Below are 19,470 nucleotides of genomic sequence, written 5' to 3'. Positions count from 1 at the left end.
CTACATTGCCAATGGCCTAAGAGCAATGGCGACAGTATTGTGCTCTGCTGAAACTTCCATGACCCTCAGGTACATTGAGCAAGTAACACACAGGGATCTGAAGCAGAGACACTATCAATGAGTCAGGGATCTCCTGAAAGGAAACCTATCACTCAGCCCTGAAGAATAGTAGCATTCAAAATTCTATCAATAAAGAGTGCTAAGAGACCCCTGCAAAATTATTTATCAACATCTGTTGATGCTATGAAACAGACGAAATCCATGCTGAAACCCATACTGAAATCCTTCTTTGTGTAACTGGTCTTCACCAGAATTGTTGTCTGAAAATGAATTGACCGGAGAAGAGGTTCTGGAACAAGCAAATGATACTAAATTGCTATTGTCAGATCTTTTTCAAACAAAAATCCTATGACAACACAAGTTTGTAACACACTAGAGAGTTGGTATGTCTGGATTCAGATCCTGACTTGAAACAATGACAATGGGGGATTTCAATCTAGACATTCTCCTTGAATGTTTTACCTATTATATTGCTTGTTTCCTGGAGGAAAACTCTAACGATGTGTTCTGTGTGAAAGCAGGTTTCTCTTTCCATCCCATTTACCTGAATCTTAGGACAACTTTTACATAGCATATCTATGTCACTAGTTAGGTACCTCATCAGCTACTTCACACATGAATTCCCCTGCATTATGTTGGCTTTGTGAAATCCCATGCTTAATATCAGCTCTGAGATCTTTCTCCTACAGATAAAGAACGTGTGTATTTCTGAGACGACACTTTCAATTAATCATTTCACAGTCATCAGTTTAATAACAGACATAGGTATCTCTGGTGCATTAGTTCCAGTCCCCTTTCCATGCAGTTCTGCCAATGCAAAAATAGAGAACTGTGGGAAATACAGCCCCTAAGGATTACTGTAAACACCGATTCATTCCACCAGATGGTATCCTTTCACTTAAATAAGAAAGAATAGTTTCAGTAGCATGGATCTTGGGTTGTTTGATTTTGGCATTGGTCTCTGGGGCCTCATTTAAAAGCTACAGATGGCAAATACAACTGCTGTGATGGTTCCTACTGTGCGTCCAAAATACCATAGTAGGACAGTGATCAGTCTTCTTAACACAGGTTAAAAGATTGTGTCAGAGACAGTGATATCACCCTGAATCCTGGAAGTTGGGTTTATAATTAGTACAGGTACTGTTGGGACAACTAAGGGAAAAGAAGTTGTTAGATGTTTGCTTTAGGAACAACCCAAGTTTCCTTCACTTTTGGTGTGTGCTAAGGCTACAACAGGGTCCCATATAAAGCTGTTCCCAAAACAAGATCATGAATGCTGGCTCTGACAGGTGAAGGAAGAAAAATAATTAAGGTCTGAGCAGATGTATTGTATTTGCTCTTTTTCCAGAAAAAAATTCCAGCAGTCATGAATACAAAAAAAACCCGCTTTACTTGCTTACACGAAACATTTTCTGTTGTGTTCTGGAAACAATATATCAAAAGGTAAAATAAAACATATGAGGGTAAAAAAAAGACAATTGTCATATATGACAATATCCTGTCTGATAGAATAAGAAAAACTTCCACCTGAGTCAGTTTGAAACTTTCTGTGTGTTTTCAGCAGATACACTCCAAAAAAAGTGTTTGCTTGACATTTCTTGCAGGAAGGAGCTTGGTTTTCAACATAGATTTAGCTGTTACAGAGATCTCTGCTATTGGTTTAAGAGAAACATGTGAAACAGACCTATATAAATCCCTTATAGGGGCATGCTCACTGACTACTGAGGCAGAAATGAGGATGTGGACAGCTTGGTGTGTGGCCATGTACTTCTTTGGAGCAAGTAAGGCGTCAGTAGAGCTATGATACCTGCTCTGCTCTGGGAGAATGTAGCTTACTTGTTTTACTGTGTATTTGTTTTGCTTTGTCTTATAGGAGCTAAAATCACCCAAACCTCAAGTCTTGTACTGAAAGAAGATGAGAAAGCTACTCTGACATGCAGTCAAAATGATAATCACAATTATATGTGCTGGTACCTGCAGCAGCCGGGGAAGGGGCTGCAATTGCTCTATTATTCCATTGGTGTAAATCAGAAGCAAGAGGGTGACATTCACACTGGATACAAAGCTAACCGGTTAAACCTCACAGACTTCTATTTGGATATTTTATCTGTGAAGATGAACCATTCAGCTGTCTATTTCTGTGCCAGCAGTTTGGACACAACACTTCAAAGTCACTTGCTTTCTTTACATAAACTTCTCTCCTTTCCAGCACCCTCCCTCAGAAGGGAGACGCTCTCAGCACAGGAAAAGGGTATGTAGGCCTATTGACAAACGAGATGTTGCCGAGGAGTTGGAACAGGAGAGGCAGAATAGGTCTTTGAAGTGCAGGTCAATTGCTGAACTCCTCTTTCCTGATCAGCCATTTATTCTCTATCTCATCAGAACAATCAATAAAAATTGATAATCAAATGCAGACATAAAATAAAGGAAATGGAAACTGCAATCTACACAGCCACAAATTATTGTCCCCTAAGCCATTTTCTTACCTGACACAGAACAGTTACTTGAAATATACATATGTCTAAGTCTGAAATACTTTAGAGATAGTGACTTGTATGTGCACTGTCATTCCTCTGAATATTATCAGTGAAAGCCACAATGCTTTTCACTGTGCTTGGAAAGGTTACCCTAATCACAAGAAAACTGAGAACTAAGATTGTCAACAGTTTACTTCTGGCTACATAGTGAAGCACATACCACTATGTGTGTCACATCTCTCTCTTTATGCCTCGAACTTATACCTCTCACAGCCTAATAAGCAGCAACACAATCTATATTAATCTGGTTTATTCCTTCTCTCTGTGGATGAGTTCTGAGTTTTTTTTCTCCCAGGCAACTTTGTGATGTTCCTCATTCAAAGTCTTGTAGTTCTCTCTGACTTTGAGCTAAGCCCTAATATGAACACTGCTCCAGAGAGCATCCATATTTTGAAGACAAAAATGTAGAGGGAAGAACAAGCAGGATGTGAATGTAATTTTATTTATTATATAACCTATCTCTGATGGAATACTTCAGATTTGGCATGAAGAATCTTGTGTCTCACACACAAAGACCTACCAGTGTCTTTCCAGCACCACTATTCTCCCAGATAGTGTCATTGATGCAGTGGAATTAGTCATAGCATGAGGTACTCTTTGGTGTAAGCATTCCATGATGATAACATAACAAATTGTCCTAAATTGTCCTACAGCAAGAAAGCACTAAGCAAAGTCCTTGTGATATGTAAAAGTCACCTGCATAATTTGCTCATTCTGAAATAAATAAGAATAATAATATGTTTCCAGACAGAGGGTTTTGGAAAGGTTTAAAGAAAGAATATAGAATGGGAACATTCCATAATTACAGACACAGCATCCACATTCTGAGATTATTCTTATCCCAATCTGAATTATGTCAAATTATATTGTAAATGCTGTAGGGCAAAGGAGTATCTATATTACCACACATGCAGGATAAGCATACTGAACTTATAGGGAAAATTTCAATTTGTGGTTATTACACAGCATTTCTTCGTTGGGAAAGGAGTTATTGGATTACAGGCACATCCCCTGAGGAAAAGGTGAAAGAACCTTTATCTGAGTCATTTAAATATCAGCTGACTGGCTAGGGAGCAGCTTTGCAGAAAAGCAATTGACCATGAGTAAGCAGCAAGCCCTTTCAGCAATAAAGGCTAATTACATTTTTGGTTGCATTAGCAAGAATGCAGTTAGCATGTTGAAGCACTTGTGAGGCTATATTTGGAATACTACCTCTATTGTCCATACACACCCCCACCCTGCCCCAGCCCCAGTACAACAGCGATATCAACAAATTGTAGAGGGTCCAGCAGAGGGTCACTAAGATGATCAGGAGACTGGAGCAGAAACATAACAGGAGAGGCTGAGGGAATTGCTTTTTTTCGTCTTGGAGAGGAGCAGGCTAAAGGATGGCTATTTGCATGACTACAACTGCCTAAACAGAGTTGGAGTCTTAGAGGGGCACAGTGGAAGCCAGTGGGAACAAGCTGCAGCAAGATAAACTCTGATTAGAAATAACAAAAAAATGCTTTCTCTTGAGGGTACTTCAGCACTGGAACAGATTTCTCAGAGAGCTTGTCAAGTCTCTGTCCTTGAAGATATTCAGAAATCACCCGGACGAAGCTCTGAGCAACGTGGTCTAGCTTTGGAGTTAGCCCTGTTTTGAACAGGAATTTGGACTGAGAGATCTTCAGAAGTCCCATGATGATGGGACAGAAGTCCCAGATGATTTTTATCATCTTGTTTTGCTGTCTTGAGATACCTAGTGTGGGGGGTTTTTTGATTTGTAAAAGCAGGTCAGCAACTCCCCAAAACCCACAAGTCTTTCGTTTTTTGTGTGTTGCACAACAGAAACAGCAGCTGCACATGCAAAACCCATCTGCAAACTTCAGTAACAAGAAGATTGTGTGATAACATGAGACAAAAAACCCACCAGCTTTCATATGTGTCACTATTTCTGTCCAACTGTAACACGGTGAACAGGGAGCTGCACCCTGTGCCTCATCCTGAGAGGCCGGGGTGGTGTTGTGGTGAGAGAGGCTGATGCATTATCAAAACGTTTTTTTCTGAGTAAATGTCAAACCGCATCCTGTTTTGGCTAAAATTCAACTGCTGTTCCCTTAAAGAGATATTTTCAAGCACATTTTGGCATGTCATCTGCTCTAATTCTGAGGTACGGTTTTCTGCTGAGGCCTTCAGAGATATTTCCCCCTTCTGTTGAAGACCCTGGCTATGCTAGACAGAAGCTCCCTTCAGGGTCTCCACTCTACGCCTCCTACTCCTTCTGCCTTGCTATTGCATTCCCAGATGTTCTGCTTCCAAAGGTCCACAAGCACTCCTCTGTCTTGGCCTGTGTTATTCCTACCTCTATTTAGGATACATCTATACATAAAAGGTATGACTGTTCTTCATTTATTCCCGAGTGAGCTGCCTCTGAATTACCAATTGTTTAAGTTGTGCCATAAGGTAATAACTGAATGAGATGCAAAGTAGATGAAAGATCTCCAGAAACACTCTCCAGGATTAGTAATCCCTTGGTTTTATAGTTTATACTGCACAGAAATGGTGCCCACAAACACAGCTTTAAAGAACCACTGCCTGATTCCCCTTCCTCCTCCCTCACAGATTAGATTCTCTTCCCTATTTCTGAGTTGCATTCTTTTTTTCTTTCTTCCTTTGCTTTTCTTTGTCTTTCTTATTTTTCTTATTTTCTTATTCTTCCTAATTTTCCTTTTTACCCTTTTCTTTAAAAAGACTACACATTCTGATAATACTTCATTAATTGTCTTGTGCAGTATCTCCCTGGAGTTCTTACCCTCTTTTTTGTCTAAAACCCTCCCCTTCATTCTCACTAGCTTGTCTTGAAAATGATGAGAGACACAATATGGTTGTAGAGAAGTGGATTTATATAAATAAGAACTTTAAAACATCATTTTGTCCAAAGTGGTCTCCTGTACAGTTAGAATGAATTAGGACAAATGTGTACAGACTAGAACTCTGTTCCTCTCCTTGGACCTAGGCATCAGCCCCATCACAAACATCTCATACAAAATGCTCTTGAAAATAAGCATGATGTATACAAACTTCCCAGCTGTAGCACTTCTCTGATAGTTTTCTGAAAAGTAAGGGAGAAAGCAATAAATAAAAACCAACAGAGAAAACAAGCATTTCTTTAGAAAACTTTACTTGACAAGGACATTTTGTTTTCATTCTGCTGATTAGGAGAACTTGTTCAGTGCTCATATGCACAAGTTATAACTTGGCTGCCCTTAGCTGAAATATCATGTTAAGTATTAATTGTATTAGACTTTTCACATTCACGTTGGTATGACTGATTAGGAATTGGTCTGAAGAATGAGAAGTTGGGGGCATCAAATGAAACTGGATTTGGAGTCTTTCTCACGGGAATATAATTTATTCTAATTCTGTAGTATTTTTAAGGAGATAATGTACTGTAGTATGTGGAGTCAGTGACTTAGCAAAGTGTTCTAACTACTTGCTAGAAAATCAACATACATCTTTATGCTACAGGTAGGTCTGCTGCTCTAAGTGATATTTTTATGCTGAAATACTGAGTTCTAGTGGCCAGTCTCACGGAAGATTTCATGAGAGTAGACAGAATTTGGATGTGTATTCAACAAGAACATGAATGCATGTGTCCGCACATGTACAATCCTGCACCCGTGCATACAGACATGAATAGCTGTGCCTGCCAGCAAATGCAAATGCAGGACATATTGAGACACATACACACAAGACACATCTCTCTTTGCATACACAGGTGTATGTATAGATAAACAAACTCACTGTCAAGAGAGGAAAAAATTAATGGTTTAACTTACCTTTAAAGACACTACAATTTAAAAACAGGAGAAAAGAAATAGGAGATATTATTTGAGCCCAGATATGTATCAGCACCTCTTTTAAAGTGCTCTTTTTGTACAATCACTTGTATAATAGAGGGTGGGTGTGGGAATGAGAATTATATGGCTTGTAGCAAGTTTGGAGAAGAACAGGATTGGATTCTTGTGTTTGGTCTCAATTTCCTGGGGACTGACAGATCTGAGTTAAGTGTAGTAGGCAAGAAACATGCCTTCAGTAATGACTGCTTACTCTAGATATAGGAGGCTACAGAGGATGAACCCCACACCCACATGTATTTTACTCACCAGCATCACTGTAGATTAATTTGTGTATCGATTCCAGTGTTCCATTCTTAAAAAAATTGGCAACACACTCAAAATGGTTCAAAGGATTGAACCATTCCTGGGCTGAGATCCTCAGTCGGCTGGTCAATGAGTACATACTCCCATTCCGTGTGGAAAACTCATCTGTCCCCACCCCTTCTGTCCTCGTAGCACCATTCACCTTCCAGACCAGATTCAGGTGGTCAGGGTAGAAACCAGAGGCCAGGCATACCAGCGTGGCCTTGCTCTTCTGTTGGATCTCTTGCTTTGATGGGGAAAAGATGGCCACAGCTGGAGGTATGATTTCATCGTTCTTCCCTGAAACGGAAAGCAATATGGCCCAGAGCCTTCATCCTCATACGTCTAAGTATCAGACCGTGGGGTTTTTTTGTAGAAATATGTGTGTTGGAGACTGGATGCTGAATTCAAGATTCAATGTGACCTATAGTGCTGAGCATGCAGGATCATGATTTTCAGTATAAAAGACAATTATATTTACATTAAATTTTAATTGTCTTTCCAACATAGTATGTACTAGATATGCCATGCTATATATGCCGTTTAAATAAAAATAAATAGGTTATTTGAACAGAATGTGGCTCCAGGATTTAAAATATAAAGGTACAGAGCAAGTACAAAACTTTTTCTCTGGATACTGACCAAATAGACAAGCTTACTAAAGCTAAGGTACTAATTGAAAAAAGGAATTTAATTCTCTGGTTAGTTGTGCTAAACTATACAATGAGCAGGGGGCAAACTGATCCTCTGCATTCATCCTCTATTGTCTTTATCTCTTTCTGTGTATATCCATCTCCTCAGGTCCTGAGTCAAGATTTTTCTGAAATTTCTTGGCTTATTTCACCTCAATCTCTCCTTCTCCTTATCCTACATTTTTAAAAATAAAAATAAACAAGCAAACAAATTGAATCTCCCCAACCTATAACCTACAAAATCCTTAACCTACAAAGTTTTCCAAAAGAACCTAGAGGGAATGTGTTTTGTTATTTAGCAAAGAAATAGTAGGCCGTGTTTTCTTACCTAAGTCAGTCAGCTTAGTTCCTGTCACCAAATGTTGCTCATATCCAGAGCACAAAGAGATAATAGAGTAATAAATCCCACACCCCACACACCTATTGAGCAAAATAAGGATTAAATTGTGAAGGCTTGATTCTGCACTGCTAATACCATTTCCACTCTGCTTGAGGAAAAATAAGTGCACTAGATCCTTGGTGTCTTCTCCTGGTGCCAAAAAGGACACAAAGTACAAATTTATTAGACTATGAAAAGAAGCAAATGGTACTTCAACTGTGTTTCTCATGCCAATGTCACAGGACTTGTCAGCTCCATCATTTCTATTAAAACTATCTCCTATTTTTTCCTTGCATAAACTCATGGCAATGCAGAAAGAATTGAGATCAGAAAAAAACAGGGTTAAATGCTAGACAATAATTCCTCTTGCCAAAAGTCTGTTTGTCTGTGTCTGAAAATATGAATGCTTGAGTTTTGTGTGTGCATTATGTATTAGTATTTCCCCTCCTACAGAAACATTCTGTGATATATCCTTTCATTCAGATTCTTCCCATTTAGCTTTTCTTACGCCCTCATTGGATGACTTTACAGAATGATCTCCCACATCAGCATGTATAGGTTATCCTGATTTTCTTTCTCAGACTCATTTGACCATCTCCTTCTCCGCTCTTTCTCTTTCCCCATCTGTCTGCTAGGAATCCAGTGCATACATCTGAAATCTGAATAGCCAGACAGCATGGTAGACAGCTTAGAGTTGTCATGGTAAAAATAACTTTAATGACTCTAATTGTGCATAAGAAACCAGACTGAAACTAAAAATGGAGGGTGGAATTTTGACTCTAATGAAATTAGTGGAAGCTTTATCACTCATTTCAACAAAACTAACATTTTAACATTTGGTTTTCTATTTTTGCTTCCTGGATCCAGTGTTATAGTGTGTTCCAGGGTCAGCACTAGGTTGCCTGCACCTAACTTGAGAAAAATGGCATTTTCCCAGTTTTCATGTAGCTGGACATATCCATTTTCACCAGAGCTAGACCACAGTAGGTTTGTTCACTCATGCACAAATGCACTTTGGCACCACAATTGCTATCTGCTTACCTGTTCTTAAGTGTTCTGTGTTGCCTGGCTCTTTTCTCTCTATCTTCTCCTAGAGAATCCCAGTGAGGATCACCAGATTCTACTGATTTATGTTCCATCAAAAATTCCCTTTCTTTTTATTCCAGAATCTTAAAGGAACTCTCTGGTATTTGCTGTATTTCTTTCTTACATGGAACTGTTTAGTTACATCACTCCTCCAAAAAGTAGTTTGTCTGCTCCAAAACACCTATCCCCCAGTTTCTCTCCCATTCACTTTGACTAAGCTCCACCATAACCACTCTGAAACTCTATGTGTGAGAACAAGATTGATCAGGATTTTTTTGATAGGTTTGACAAATGCAGCCATTTTCACCAAATGTCCTTATAGATTATATTCATCTTAATGTGCTCCAGAAAGAGCTGGAATTATTTTTTATATTCCATTCTGCTGTGCTCTAGTCTACCCTAACTTTATAGAGCATGAATAATGAGGCATCTTGGGAAAAGAACCCATCATCTGAGTCCAAAGACTTCCCTCTTTGTTTACCCTTGTCACACTCCCAGAATCTTGCCCCTTGCACAACCTAATACACTCCTCATGATTCCCACTTGCACAGAACTGTTACTTTTGTTTCTTCTCCAAAATACTGGATATTGGCAGAGCACAGCCTCACAGTGTAATATCAAAACTACTGACACCTGCCCTGGGCTGCTGTCCAGTGATAACCACGTTAAACCTTCAAATACCATTTTTTTTGCAGAGTAGTAGCCAAAGGTGTGCTGAAAAGAAGGTATATCAGTCTGTCTAAGTAGTACTTGGTTATTAAATATTCTGCATTGTTTTCTAATGGTGATTTGGATCACAGCATAAAAACAACCCCTCATTTCTCTGTCATTAGTAAAGCACTTTATTGTCTGGTGCTGTAGTTTGACATCAATATCCTCACAATTTTTAGGAATCATGATACATATTGTAAGATCCAGTCTTTTTCATTTGGACCCACTCTCACTTTCTTTCCCTCTAGCCTCCACATCTTTTGTCAATTCCTTATGAATACCTGTACATCCTTCCCAGTCCTACTTCTTCTGCCTTTTTCTTTTTCATGGACACACATTCCATTTGCATATAAGAGTGGGAAATAGATTGTAGGAATAAGAGGGAATCATAATGATTAGTTCATTCTGTAGGCAATTTAATTCTGGGGAAAAGACTTGGTCAGTCACACAGTTCGTTTCTGGTAGAATAGAGCCAGTAGACTCAGTGAACACTGAGTAGAGCCTCTGGGAGTTCTGCATTGTAGAGGTAGTATATATTCTTCCAGAACACACTTATTTGACTTGAGGTCTCTTCTTCTTTGGTCTTGTCTCATCCTTCTCACTCCTTTCAGTTTATTCCATTAAGCTTGCTTGCTTGCTAGCTTTCTCCACAGTTCTATTAAACTGACAAATTAACACCAAACTGTACTATTCACAGGGCAAACTTAGTAACAATAATTCAATTGTTCTTCTTCACAGTCCCTACTATCTCCCTTTTTCTTGACCTGTCTTTCCTGAAACACCATCTTTAGCCTTCTTAGTGAAGCTCTGCTGACTCAAACCCTTCCACTGCACTTTCTTTTTCTTACCTAGAACAGTGAACCATGTTCCTTTTTCAAAATAGAGTATTACTGTTGACCTCCATATAAAAATTTTCTGAGAAGCTTGTTCTCTCTTCCTCCTCCTTATTGGCACAAAATTTCTATTTCCTAATCTACCATACCCAGAAAAGTCACTCCTGAAAGATTCCCTACCCCTGAAAGAGCTGTACTAGCCCCTGGAGGTGCAGTATGCTACTTCACTTACATAGCGTGTACAGCATTGAAATACCAGGACCACAGGGAAGATCCTGTTCATCCTTCCCTTGCAGTCCATCACTCTACTTCCCTTTCTTTCAAGCTTAACAAAAAACCATTTTCATTTAATCTGTTTTGATGTTAAGCATCCTCTTCCCCATGAGCCTACAAATACTGCTTTTAGGCATGGGATTTAGCAAAACCCTGACTGTTAAGTGTCCCAGACAATGACTTTTCTTTTTTTTTGAGGCCACTTGCCATCATATATCCTACCATTTCACAGTCCAGCAGACTGAAGTGTAATCACACAGCCTGACATTTGCCCTCATCCCTTACTTAATTCTGCAGAATTTTGAATTGCCTAATTGGAAATCCCTTACCCATGCACCCTCCTTCCTATAATTCATACAATGATCAGGTGCTTAACCCACAAAATCTGTTTTCTCCTCGCCCATAATTAATGTTCTGCCTGCTTCAAGTGATGAGGGACCCAAAACTAGATGTCCTTTTCAAGGTAAAGTTTTATCATAGCCATCAGAAAGAATTCCTACTATACACATTTCTTGGGAGATGTTGCTTCAGATATGTAAATGCTGGCTCCCACAGGAAGGTCAGTACCTCTGGCATGTGCTAACAAAAACGTCTGTCAAGGAGGGTGAAAGAGAATTGACAGATGCACTCAGTTTTGCTGTCAGCCTCTACTTATCACTCAGTGTAGTCACTGAGGTCTGTTGTCTGAAGTTGAGAGGGAAACCACAAGAAAACAGTACATAACTGTTGTAACAGCATTAAGGTTTTGAAGGGACAAAGACAAAGAAGCCTCCATCAACTCCGCTCTTCCCTGTCTCCCATCCCCATCTTCTGTGATCTAGGAAATTTTCGATACAGGAATTCACCAACTGGGAGGAGTGAAGAGCTGTTTATTTTCTGTTCTCAGGACCCTGGGACCCTGGCTTGTGCCAACAGATAATTGTCCCCTATTCCATGTCACACTTGACACAGAAGTTGCTCACCAATGTTTTTGCTTCCTTCACTTCAGATTATATCCTTTTGTCCTTTTGTTTCAAATGCTATTTCTCAAGTGTATTAGTCCTTTGCTTGGATTTTCAGACAGCAGTCCCTTGATATCAGTACTCCTCCTCCTCCTCCTCATAAAATACATAATTAGAGCTCTAATTTGTCCCTTAATCTATCTTTCAATTCCTGAATAATGTTAGTGCCTTGATCTGCAAGTTATCTCCAGCTTGTGAGTTTTATATCAAGAATCGAAACATCATCTCCTTTCTTCTAGGGGTTCCCCCACTCATACCCTGTCTGTGTTTCTCTTTGGGTTTTTTTTTTTTCCTTCTTCTGTATCTTTGTGTATTTCCTTGAATCTTTCAAAAGCAAAAATGACCTAGAGGGTCTTTTGCAATGATCAGGGCAAATGTGGCAAAAATTGTTTATGAAAATAACAATTGCAACTGTAAGACTGATCACCTCTCTCACTGATACACAGAGTAACTTAAATATGACTTGACTAAAATAGAAAATATAGGTATAAAAAGAAATAATTGAAAGACAAAAGTCTTTCTGGGTTTCCTTTGTTTTATTTCAAACATACTTTGTAAACAACATTTTCTTAATTGTAACAGTCAGCTTGGTCCCTCCTCCAAACTGCAGTGGCTCTGTGTAAGCACAGCTAAAAATTATTGCTAAAATTGCTGAAATCTTGCAGATAGAAGTCCAAATGGCTAAGATTATTACTCTGTGTTGTCTGAGTTTGTGTAAAGGTGAAATAAACTCAAATTTCTGCCATTAGTGGGGAAGCAAATGCTAAGACTTTATGTGAATTGTTGAGGGACATTACATTGTTTAGTTGAGGATATCAAAAAGTGCTCCTTTTGGTCACACCTTGTGAATTTGAGACCCATAAAGGCATTTTTGTAAAAAGCAGTCTCTCAGAAAACGATTCTCCATTTTGTTTGAAACAGCCTGAGACTACGTAAGTAGTAGTTGTAAACTCTTTGTTCAATATGATATTTTCTCCTGTTCTGAAGTGTTTAGAAGAGATTAAAGAAGTGACAAGCACAGAGCAGGAAAAATTACTCCATTTTATGGGATTATACCCCTCTGTCCTCTAGCACTAAGATATACTTCTTTTCTGATAATGACATTTAAAAAGATATGCCAGGTTCCCCTCAAATCTATCATCAGATCCCTTTCAAACAAACAAATGCATTAACTGACAGGTGACTTTTAATCTATTCACCCAATTTTTCTTCGCTACTGCAATGAGCCTGGTGCCGTCACCAAGCTAATCTCGAGTAAGAACACAGTGAGAGAAAAAGCAGCTACAATGCCTCTCCTGAAAGGGTGTCACTTCTCATCTGGTTAGTGTTCTGTTCCCTTCTCTACCACCCTTGAATTCTGCATCTATTTTGGCTATAAATCAGCCTATTTTTTATGAGGATTTGCTTAGATGACAGATACCAGAAATGGAAGAGAGCTCCTCTTCTCACCAGTCACACAGGCAAATATAATGGAATATGTTCTAAAGCTTTGCCCCTTCCTGATTTTGCTGTACTTATTTTAAATAGAAATGCAAAATTGTTAGAATAGCTGTATTGGTCATACTGAAAGGTTCTGCTAGAATAACACAATATGAAGAGTGAATGACAAGCAAAGACTGTAAGACTACTGAAGGCATGTAGTGGTTACTTTCCTAAAATACTCTTTTATCTCTAATGCTTTTAAGTTCAGGGATCACAGTAAAATTGAAGAATCCTTTATAGTTTTGTCCTACTTTTCTGATCTCACACTGCATCCAGATAAACATTTAATTTATAAATGTGCTTAGTAATAGAGACTTCTTTTCCTCCTTTACTTCAGTAGGCATGGATTTAACAATTACTCTAATCTGCCTTTTGCCAAGATAATAAATCATTTTAACCCTGTTTCCTAAATCAACCCTTTAGCACATTTTATTGGTTATGTCAGCATTTTATTCTGTAATGAACTAATATTCTACAGTAAGCAACAAAAATACCTAAGGAAACTTACCAAGCACTGCCAGCTGGGTGCTCTGTCCAAAGTACAGTGGTAAGTTTGCACAATATTTTGAAGAAGTACCAGAATTGCCTGCCACTAGAAGCTCTCAACTGCACATAAAGCCTGTATGATATCATGCCATATCTTACCTTTCATGAGGTCACAAACGGAGGGGACCTTTATGCTCTCATCTGTGTTAGAAAATACTGTGCTTTTGCAGAAAAATATGCTGAAGCAGATGGTATATTGCTCCAAGAGGTACTGTATGTAGTGAATCCAGCCTATCTAGGAAGCAGCTCTTTCCATCTCTCTCTGTGTCCTGTTCTCAGTCGTAGTTTCAGAATTCAATCTGAGACACCTTCTGTAAATAAAGGCAGAAAGAGTGAATCTCTCCCCTTTCTGCCATCACTAAGCTGTGCTAAAGAAGAGTTGAGTTTCTGGAACTCACCCATCCTGCATCTATTTCCCCTGACTTCCCTCTTGCCCAGTTTTCATACAAAGGATTTCTTTCTGTCTTAAAAAAAAATTCCAGTGTCATGTATTTGTTAAAAGTGTAGGCTGCTTTTCCTTACCTAGTATTGTTACCTGGGTCCCAGGACCGAACTGCTGAGTATGTATCACAATACTACAGAGACTATCTCAAAATATACCCCTCCCCATAACAAAAATGGGAGGGAGAAATATGAACATCCCATGTGAAAAATCCAGGAAGGACATGTGTCATCCTGGGAGACAATCCCAGGGATTGATGCTCTCAGGAGACATTGCAGGAATGCTGATAGTGCTAACAAGTAGGCCACAGAATCCACTTCCCAAAAGGAAGTGGTGTAAATGCTGTTTTACAGCAAACTGGGAACTAGCCTGGACAACATCCTAAAGAGTATCCTATTGGGTATGTTGTCAAAAGGATAATATGGGTGTAGGAGGGTAGATAACGTTTTGCCCTCCTGGGCAAAAACGCCCGGAGGCCTGCATGGATGAACAAGGAGCTCCTGGATAAACTCAAACACAAAAGGGAAGCCTACAGAGGGTGGAAGCAAGGACAGGTAGCCTGGGAGAAATACAGAGAAATTGTCCGAGAAGCCAGGGATCAGGTTAGGAAAGCAAAAGCCCTGATAGAATTAAATCTGGCCAGGGACGTCAAGGGCAACAAGAAAAGATTCTACAGGTATGTCGGGGATAAAAGGAAGACAAGAGAAAATGTGGGCCCTCTCCAGAACGAAATGGGAGACCTGGTTACCAGGGATACAGAGAAGGCGGAGGTACTTAATGACTTTTTTGCCTCGGTCTTCACTGGCAAGTGCTTGAGCCTCACCACCCAAGCCACAGAAGGCAAAGGCGGGGACTGGGAGAATGAAGAGCCGCCCACTGTGGGAGAACATCATGTTCAAGACCATCTAAGGCACCTGAAGGTGCACAAGTCCATGGGACCTGATGAAATCCATCCACGGGTCCTGAAGGAACTGGCGGATGAAGTTGCTAAGCCACTATCCATCGTATTTGAGAAGTCGTGGCAGTCCGGTGAAGTTCCCACTGACTGGAAAAGGGGAAACATAACCCCCATTTTTAAAAAGGGAAAAAAGGAAGACCCGGGAACTACAGGCTAGTCAGTCTCACGTCTGTGCCTGGGAAGATCATGGAACAGATCCTCCTGGAAGCAATGCTAAGGCACATGGAGGACAGGGAGGTGATTTGAGACAGCCAGCACGGCTTCACCAAGGGCAAGTCCTGCCTGATTAACCTAGTGGCCTTCTATGATGGAGTGACTACATCAGTGGACACGGGAAGGGCTACAGATGTCATCTGTCTGGACCTCTGTAAGGCCTTTGACACGGTCCCCCACAACATCCTTCTCTCTAAACTGGGTGGATTGTCCGGTGGGTGAGGAATTGGTTAGATGGTTGCATCCAGAGGGTAGTGGTCAACGGCTCAGTGTCCAGATGGAGATTGGTGATGAGTGGCGTCCCGCAGGGGTCCGTATTGGGACTGGTACTGTTTAATATCTTCATCGATGACATAGACAGTGGGATCGAATGCACCCTCAGCAAGTTTGCAGGTGACACCAAGCTGAATGGTGCGGTTGACACACCAAGAGGGACGGGATGCTATCCAGAGGGACCTGGACAAGCTGGAGAAGTGGGCCTGTGTGAACCTCATGAGGTTTAACAAGGCCAAGTGCAAGGTCCTGCACCTGGGTCGGGGCAACCCCCGGTATCAATACAGGCTGGGGCATGAAGGGATCGAGAGCAGCCCTGCCGAGAACGACTTGCGGGTACTGGTGGATGAAAAGCTGGACATGAGCCAGCAATGTGCACTCACAGCCCAGAAGGCCAATCGTATCCTGGGCTGCATCCAAAGAAGCGTGGCCAGCAGGTTGAGGGAGGTGATTCTGCCCCTCTACTCCGCTCTCATGAGACCCCACCTGGAGTACTGTGTCCAGCTCTGGAGCCCTCAGCATAAGAAAGGCATGGACCTGTTGGAGCAGGTCGAGAAGAGGGCCATGAAAATGATCAGGGGGATGGAACACCTCTCCTATGAAGAAAGGCTGAGAGAGTTGGGGTTGTTCAGCCTAGAGAAGAGAAGGCTTTGGGGAGACCTTCTTGCAGCCTATCAGTACTTAAAGGGGGCTTATAAAAAAGATGGTGGCAGACTTTTTAGCAGGGCCTGTTACAACAGGACAAAGGGGAGTGGCTTTAAACTAAAGGGGGGTAGATTTAGACTAGATATAAGGAAGAAATTTTTTACGCTGAGGGTGGTGAAGCACTGGCACAGGTTGCCCAGAGAGGTGGTGGATGCCCCATCCCTGGAAACATTCAAGGTCAGGTTGGACGGGGCTCTGAGCAACCTGATCTAGTTGAAGATGTCCCTGCCCACGGCAGGGGGTTTGGACTAGATGACCTTTAGAGGTCCCTTCCAACCCAAACTACTCTATGATCCTATGATTCTATATAGTAGACGTTCTTATAGCCTTCTTCCTAGAAGTCACTTATCTGACGTGGTGCTTTCTCCTAGCAAGAAGACTGTTTGTAAACATGTTGAAATTACTATTTTTTCCGATGATGATATTGTATTCATTTCTCCTCATCCCTCAACCAGACAGAATCTTCCAAGGCCACATGTGGGAGAAGAAAGACATTGCATGAAGCAATATGATTGGCATGTGGCTGTTCATTAGTGACCACAAACCTGCTGATTTCTGTTCAGAGGATGTCCTGCTTGAGACTGTCCTGTAACGGTGGAAATATATAGAACAGTGATGGACTGAGCAAAATGTTTTTTCTACACACACAATCTGCAATGAAGTCTAGACTAGAAACCCTCCCATGTGAAGACAAATAGGAATGCTGCCAGGATTTCGTTACAGGACAAAAAGGTTTTTTTATGTGGGTGACTTCTGGGTATCAGGTGGAGAGGATTCTCCATGTTTTGTCCACCTGTTCTTGCTGGGCATACTCCTCAAAAGTATGATCTCAGAGTAAGCTTTAGAGTTTATCCCTTCTCAGGGAGTTTTTTTTGTAAAGGTCTCCCAAAGGAATGCATCACTGCCTCACCAGTGTTCCCACAATGGTTGAGCTTGATACAAATCCAGTGTTTCCTTCAGCTCCACCACCAGTGGCTGAGGACAAACTTTTGAAAATGCGAGAGTCTGTGCTTATGCACACTGAACTTTAGAAAATAGATGGTCTTGGCTATGTTGCATGTCTCTGTATTGCAGAGACATCTGGAAAGATAGAAGGGCTTCTATACCTCTGTATGCAGGGTTGTACTGTGTTATTTGTTTCCTGTGACCCACTACCACTCACCAAGTCAATCTTGTATTTATATCTGATGAGAAACAGGAAGGGGAGATGGCTGTGATAGGCTGAGAAATAGAAAGACACTGACATGGATATGAGCACATAATACAGATGCTAAATAGTAGTAGGAGGCTAAACAGCACAGGTGCACTAACAAGGGAGAGTGCAGAGTTGTAGTCATCGTGTGATTTAGGGGTGAGGTAGTCACAAGAAGCAAACACCACTCAATGACATAGAATCTAAAATACATTTATTAAGTGGGCTGGGTATAGTGGGTGTATAGCAATTTCTACTCTAAGATTTTGGGCATGTGCACACACACACACACTGTACAGCGAACCCATCAGTCAAGCCCCCCAGTGCAGCTGTGGCCAGCACCCTGGACTCAGATGAACAGGATGCTCACTCCAACTGGATGAGGTGCCTAAGTCCAGGCTGGTCACCTGGATTTTAATCTGGACCTCAGGCTCAGTCTTCTACAGTATTGGACATTCATTAATGTATTTGTCTGGAGGAGCTCTTGTCTCAAATATTTCTCTAACTTAGATGGTTGGCATAAGTCAACATTGGTCTTCCTAGTCATGCCACACCAGGCTGATCCCTTTGACTTTCTCCATATCTGAAGCCAATTAGCATTTGTTACCTGGGTGACCATCACCTTCTAGCGTCCCACTGTGTATGTAACAAGGATGTAAAGTTTGGTGGATGTAGTCCGGAACTCTCAGGTAGGCCTCCCCGATAACAGTGATCTGTGCTTTGTTTCTCAGCCCATCCTGGAATCGCCTAATGAGTGAGAACAGGACAGATGTAGTCAAAGTCTCATTCTATCTGAGTGGCATTTTCAGGCAGGCTTTACTCTGTGATACTTTCTGTCATGGCCCAAGTGTACTTTTAGGCATTAATGTCCCCAACCACCCTCATCAGGGACATCCACCCTCTGCCCATGGGTCCAGGATCTCCATTTAAGCTTAGACCTCGGCCTTCAAATCTTCCCTGATCTATGTTGTAGGTGTACCTGTAACCATCCCTGTCTCTGATCCTTCCTCCTGAATGGACCTTGTACCTATGTTGTAGGTAGCTTATCTTCTGGATAGACCCCTCATATGCAAATTGTAGCTTGTCTCCAGCCACATCATTGGTCCTGTATCTTGGATAGACTCTGAACCATGAGTCCATGTGCCAGCAATGTGCCCTTGTGGCAAAGAAAGCTAATGGTATCCTGGGCTGCATTAGGAGGAATGTTACCAGCAGGTCAAGGGAGGTGATCTTCCCCCTCTACTCAGCTCTGGTGAGGCCAAGCTTGGAGTCCTGTGTCCAGTTCTGGGCTCCCCAGTACAGGAGAGACATGGACATACGGGAGAGAGTCCAGGAAAGGGCCACAAAGGTGATTAAGGGACTGGAGCATCTCTCATAGGAGGAGAGGCTGAGAGAGCTGGGACTGTTCAGCCTGGAGAAGAGAAGGCTTGCAGGGATCTCCTCAATGTGCACAAATACTTGAAGGGAGGATACAAAGAGGATGGAGACAGGCTTTTTTCAGTGGTGCCCAGTGACAGGCCCAGAGGCAATGGGCGCAAACTGAAACACAGGAGGTTCCCCCTGAACACAAGGAAGCACTTTTTTGCTATGAGGGTGACTAAGGACTGGAGCAGGTTATCCGGAAAGCTTGTGGAGTCTCCATCCTTGGAGATAGTTAAAGCTGCCTGGGTCCTGGGCAACTGGCTTTGGGTGGCTCTGCTTAAGCAGGTTGGGTTGACAAGAGGATCTCCCGACGTCTCTTCCAACGTCAACTATTCCGTAATTCTGTGAACCCACATTGTAGCCTTCTTTCCAGCCCTGTCTCTGGGCTACAGTCCAGTCCAGTCCAGTCTTCTTTTGCTCCTGACTGGACTTCCTAAATGTATCCTGGACCTGGTTCACTGCTTGCCTTGCTTGGGACTGT

The 19,470-nt window shown here is 41.4% G+C and overlaps 1 gene segment (V, D, J or C); it reads right to left on the bottom strand.

Annotated features, from left to right (window-relative positions):
• Positions 1 to 5,472: 5,472 nt before the first annotated feature.
• LOC143158416 (T cell receptor beta constant 2-like) lies at positions 5,473 to 18,707 on the bottom strand. The segment is given in 5 exon segments: positions 5,473 to 5,691; positions 6,746 to 7,081; positions 13,747 to 13,824; positions 18,175 to 18,314; positions 18,595 to 18,707. Coding segments are annotated over 5 exon segments (813 nt in total).
• Positions 18,708 to 19,470: the final 763 nt, after the last annotated feature.

This window comes from Aptenodytes patagonicus, chromosome 1, assembly GCF_965638725.1.
Source record: "Aptenodytes patagonicus chromosome 1, bAptPat1.pri.cur, whole genome shotgun sequence".
NCBI lineage: Eukaryota > Metazoa > Chordata > Aves > Sphenisciformes > Spheniscidae > Aptenodytes > Aptenodytes patagonicus.
The sequence above is the reverse complement of the archived record's forward strand: the minus strand, read 5'-3'. Positions and strand labels throughout refer to the sequence as shown.